Source organism: Lissotriton helveticus, chromosome 6 (assembly GCF_964261635.1).
Source record: "Lissotriton helveticus chromosome 6, aLisHel1.1, whole genome shotgun sequence".
NCBI lineage: Eukaryota > Metazoa > Chordata > Amphibia > Caudata > Salamandridae > Lissotriton > Lissotriton helveticus.
The window spans coordinates 1,975,506,164-1,975,512,163 of record NC_136067.1 but is presented as its reverse complement, the minus strand read 5'-3'; the positions used below and the strand labels follow the sequence as shown (position 1 = coordinate 1,975,512,163).

At 41.9% G+C, this 6,000-nt stretch overlaps 1 protein-coding gene across 1 annotated transcript in view; it reads right to left on the bottom strand.

Annotated features, from left to right (window-relative positions):
• Window positions 1-239: 239 nt before the first annotated feature.
• Window positions 240-6,000, bottom strand: part of LOC144761996 (fucolectin-4-like) — a 267,189-nt gene continuing 261,428 nt past the window's right edge. The window contains exon 7 of the mRNA XM_078647162.1: window positions 240-779. Coding sequence (XP_078503288.1) covers window positions 629-779 — 151 coding nt within the window. The 3' untranslated portion in view covers window positions 240-628. The remainder of the gene's footprint in view (window positions 780-6,000) is intronic.

Genomic DNA, 6,000 nt, shown 5'->3' with positions numbered 1-6,000 from the left:
GCTTTCCATGCCATGGGGAAACTGTGGGCTACACAAACTATTGCCTTTCCGGAGAGTTAAATATACCAATGAGGGCTTAGCTAATTTGACACTTTTTATGGGTCAGACCATAAGCTCTGGACAGCAGTATTCTACTGCTACTGTGCAGAGTCTAAAAACTAACAATACAATAAAACAGTAGAAAAGGGAGTGACACTCTAAAAGGGGCATTTTCTCACATACAGGACAAAACAAAAAGGTTGTGATTGTATTAACATTTATTACCATCTAGTATAGCCACTGAAAAGTGGTGTTTTGGTGTCTCAGTTTTCTAACAATTTCCTTATTCAGTTTGTGGTTACATTACGAATACATGCATTACAGAATACATCTAATACAATGGAAAACCCTTGACAGCTATATGCTCATTGAATTAAACTGAGAAACATTTCAACATATTTTTTAATCAAATTAAGAAAAATGAAGAACATGGAAATGAATAACAAATAGTTTAGTATGGTAATTTGAATTAGCAGTTTGTTTCAGCAATTGCAGAACAACTCGTGCATTCAATACATTTATTTAATAGTTAAGCTTCATTGAATATAGCTAATAGGGATTTGATGAAATCTCTTTATTTGCCATGATTTTATGATTTCGGTTCAGCAAAGACCTGTACTTCACAAAGCGTGAGGTACTCCTTTCGGCCTCGTATAATGACGTTCACATAACGGCCCACCATTCCATAGCAATGAAAGGTCTGGGTAGCACCAGCTGCAATACTGGAAATGGAGCCGCACCTGGGGATCCAATAAAAAGGCAAATCTGAATTAACTCATTGATGTTTGAAACAATCTGCCTCCCTGTGTTTCATTAATTTATCCAAAAGCTGTTTGAGGACAAGCATTGACAAAGAGATTATGTTTGATTTTTGAATTGTTCATACAGAGATACTCATGACATACATGCACACATAGAGCAGGCACACGTCCACAGACTAACATATTTACATCATTTTCTTCAAGTGCAATTGACATCAGGGTCAAACTGCTACAATATATAGGCCCAGGCGCCAAAATAAAATTGATCGCCCATTAATGAATTAGATTGGTAAAGAATGTGGTCCATGTTTGTAAATTCGGTCCGTTTTGAACTTGTAAAGGCATGCTGCATAAGTGTTTTGCAAGGTGTGCAAGATTGCATGGATTTGGCCTACTACAGGCAAGGGGGCAGATTTATGAAGGCCTTGCGCCGCCGGTGCGTCACTTTTTCCCATGTTAAAAATGACGCATTGGCGGCGCAAGGCCTTCATAAATCTGCCCCAATGTTTCTTTTATCATCAGGGCAATCATCAGTAAAAACCGGCCCAGCAGACCACAAAACAGGTCCACAATCAACGACACAAGAATTGGCAGTGTCAAAATGTCTGTCTTAAAAGAATGCTGTATGGTAATGTGAAGTATTACAAGTAAATAGCATGGCAATTAATATGTATTTGTGTAGAAGCAAAGGACGGTGAAATAATTAAAGTGTTGGGTTAAAAGGTCATGTGAAAGTTGCATTGTCAAGCCAGACCTAAAAATCCATATAGGTTAAAGACTGCTCTCCTCCCATCTGTGGTGCTGCCAGAGTACAACAACATCAATTACCTAGCTATCTAAGACACTTTAATAGCACTACAATGTTGTGAGTGCCACTGAAATTCCAACTGAGGCTTCTGGATAAATCAAAAAAATTATCACAGCTATCTTAAGGGCAAACACTTTTTTGTTGAAGCACACAACTTCTGTCTAACCAAAACATGTACTCCTGGCTCCCACCATATGGGAGGAGCCAAAGCCCCTCTCTAGTAATTCTCACATAATTGCATGTTGACAGCAGTGTTGTCATGCCAGATCATAACAAGCAGTGGCATAGCCAGCAGGTCTTGCCTTTGGGACCTTTTTAGTATTTAACCATACAGCAAGTTAGCCTGGGTGCTGCAAAACCTACTGTTACTTCACATACCACTGATGAACATTCACACACACTCAAGGATGGGCTTCCTTCTGTGCTATTTAATGAGAAATTGTATTTATTTAACATAGAAGCTTTGACACCAACAGGCACAGCACCCTAGAGCAATCAGAAATTGGATAATTAGGGGCAAGAAAAGAAGTGAGAACCAGCCTGCGTCTCAAATGATCAGGCATTCAAACCCTAACAGTAGGAATTGGCAGAAAAATCCATAGCACCATCAACATCTCTCCAGACGCACCATACCAGCCTAAAGCTCTTGCCCAAACACCAACAGAATAAAGATACCCCCAGTTGCACAACAATTCGCTTAGAGAGGACTCATGCAACATCACCAACACCATCCTTGGTGGTGAACCCATCAATGTAAACACACAGCACCAGAACCTTAGCTCAACACTTTCCACAATACCACCTCCCACAAAACACGGCTGAATAAAGGGTGTACACATGTAATAGCAGACCTATTTATTCACACTGATATTGAAATAAACTTGTGAAACAACTTCCAAATACTCTACACAAAACCAGGGTAGTATTAAGAGTGAATGAAGCAAGTGTAAGGCTGGAGACATTGAAGGCAGTGTGAAAAAACAGGCATAGCAGGAGTGGTGGTCGCTATAGGATGCCAAAAGCCATGTGTGTGTTTTGTGAGAGCTTGCAAAGGAATTTATCACACAGGCTCAACTTAACAAAACCAAAGAAAGAGCCGCTTTACAAACAGGTTTCCACGCCTCCACCGAAATGCCAAGAATTCAAGTTACTTTGTACGGACACAGATGAAAACTATAAAACTGCAGAAATGGGGATATGTGTGGCCTCGAAAGAGAGCATTCGCTTCTATAAGGAAAAAGGGGGTGCCAGACACTGCCCTTTCTTATTATCAGTGAGTTTACAAAAGTGCACTCATGCTACTTCACTTATGCCTCTAGTGAAAGATTACCAAACAAAAATATCTTCTTGGTTCTGGCATGGTTTGTGTTGTGTGTTTTTTAGGTCGCACAAGCTGTCAAGGGCAATCCATAGCACCTGTGTACATTTTATAACATCTTTGCATCTACTTATGACCTTGCAACCATTTCCAAAATACAAAATGATATGAACCGCTTCCCAAATTTTGGAGGGAGATTTGTAGCAGCACTTATTATATTGCTCAAGTTGTGTTTTAAATTGCAAAAAATAAAAAACCTATCCTTTTAACACAGTTCAGCAGGAAAGTACAAATATTCTCTTTCTGCTAGTAAATGGCTCTCAAAAATCGCAGAATTGACAAATTGTCCTCATGTGTCTGCCAAAAAGCCACTGACTGTGGCAGCGTGCTCGCAATAACTCTTTACCTGTGCTGCAGTCCCACCCACCCAAGAGTGATGACATGGGATACATCTAGCTTTGTTAACCACTCTCCCGCAGCGATGCCCAGCTACTCAAACTCCATGCTGCTGTACTCCCACACACACTAGAGCGAGAACTTCGATGGACACAGTAAAATTCCCCCCACTCCTCTACAATAAAGACAACCCCTCATACACAGAATTGCTATCTTTCAATGGTGCTCAAGCCCAAAAACAAAACATGGTAGACAAGACTTACAATAAACTAACAAAAATGTTTTTAATCAATTATTCTAAAATGTAAAAGATTTAAGTTGACAACAAACAGTGTACTATAGAGTCCTATGGTGTATCAATTATTTTGCAACAAAAATACGTGTTTAAATAAAATGTCTAAATATTTCATTCGTTTTGGAAAGACAGGATAAACGTTTTAGGTTTGCGTACTAATTGTTAGTTGTCTGGTAAACAAACTAACAGCAAGAAGCAGCCGTGTGATGGAATAGTATCCGAGTGACCAAAATAGGAGTGTTTTTTCTTTTTATGCACTTTTGAATTTTTTTTTAAAGCCAGGCGACCTTGTGTACGTTTTAGTCCATTGCTTGAAACGCCCTCGCCCTATTTCTGTTGGTCTTGGAAGTTAACAATTTTCCAATAATACGGTCGAAACTCTGCTGATAATTAACTTTGAAAAACCATAGGAGAAAGGCACACTCCGCAGGGTTATTTAAGGACAACTTATAGAAAATATGTAGGCAGGGAAAGAAAAATAGCAACACCTTTTAGAGGGAAAGGCAAGCCATTTGGAGGAAGAAGAAGCAGCGCCCTCTCCTCTCTCGCCACAGGCCGAGGAGTATCATGAAGTTTGTGCTTTTTAAAAAAAATACTACATTTAGTGCTTAACACTCAGGCAATAGTGCAGGCGTCAGTACGCGCAAAAAGAGATTCAATACTGGTGCATGGGTGAAACAAGAGGTTTAACCGGATGGGCACAGAAGAAAGGAGAAAGGCCCTCCAGGCATGGCATGCACCTCCCAGGAGGTGATAGATGAGAGCGCTATACCCCGAGGAGTCAGGGCGAGCACTCATGCTTGTGCTGGCCTCCATAAGAGCAAGCAACGGTGCACAGGCAATCTGTTTCCAATTAGCAGGTGCGCCGCTGCTCGCTCCTGCAAGGTGGATGCCAGCACAAGCACAAGTGCAAGTGCTTGAAAAGTCAAGACCTATAGCAAAAGGCCCTCTCCTAGGGCAGCGCATGCGGGCTGACTAGGCGAGACCTAAAAACCAGCCCACACACTGACATGTCAGACCAACCCATTGGGCATTCCCTGGTTGCCATATAGGCCAATACGACCCTGACTGACATACATTTGAATTTACACACAATCACACAAGTACATTTATAGGGGTCAATGTACAGAGACCAATAGCTGTAAGTAACCCTCTAAACCTACATAACTATGCAGTTAAATTAGGGCATCAGCAAAGCATTGCATGATGGTCAGTGGAGACAAAGTAATATACATCAGGGGAGTCGTGGGGTGTGCAGCAGTGCAGCAGAGGGTCACAGCAGGTGAGCAGAATGGGATGTACTGCAAAGCTTTGCTGGAGAGGCATCTGAGAGGAGAACTAGGTGGTGTGATCTAGAGTAGCAAGGAGCGATGTGCCTCAGGGAAGCTCTAGATTTTGCGTCACATGGGCATTTAGGGTGCTGTGCATCAAAGATCACTAAACTTCATATAGGGATCACATGGTTTTGTGCATCACAGGAGCACTGAATGATGTGATGCAATGTGCTGTAGAAGCTCCTGGTGAATGTGTATGGGGGTTGAATTGTGATGTAAAATTTAGATACAAACTGTTGAACAAGTTACTTACCTTTGGTAATGCCTTACCTAGTAGAGACTCTATCTTGCCGCAGATTCCTTACTTTAAAATATTCCCCGGGTGTCAGACTGAATCTGAAAAAACTTTAGTAGGCCCCATGCTCACCTGTAGGAGGTGTCCTTCGGCTCTGCATGGAATCGTCACCATCATCCATGAGGGAAGTGAAATGCGTAGTGACCATATAATCCCCAATCCAGCATGCTGGCCTCAGTCCTCAACTGTTTTTCCGCACCACAAGCACAGACCAAACTGAAAAGAAATGACTAGTGTGCCAGTATGAGGTCCAAAAGGATCTCTTAAGTGTTAGATACACAGTTCGCAGAACAGGGAGGATGGGAGAACCGGTAAGGAATCTGCGGCTGGATAGTCTCCACCAGAAAGGCATTACAGGAGGTAAGTGTCTAGTTCAACTGATAAAGATTTCTAGCCACAGATTCCTTACCATAGAATAGATACCAAAGCAACCTCTCCCCAGAGGTGGGTCTGCTGACTGTTATATTAAAATGTTCCGGAGGACCAAACGGGAAAAATGCCCATCTCGCTGGACCTGACTGTCTAAGCTTAAAAGTTTGATAAACATGTGCAGTGATGCCTACATGGCGGCTAGACAGATGTCCAGAACAGGAACTCCTCTTGCTAACGTAGTGGTTGCAGCCTTAGATCTTGTTGAATGAGCCTGCATGCTCTCATGGTGTTGGTTCTTGGCCATGGTGTAGAGAAGATGATCCATTTAGAGATGGTTCCTTTGTGAACTGCCTTGCCTTTCTTCATACCTGAAAAGCCCACA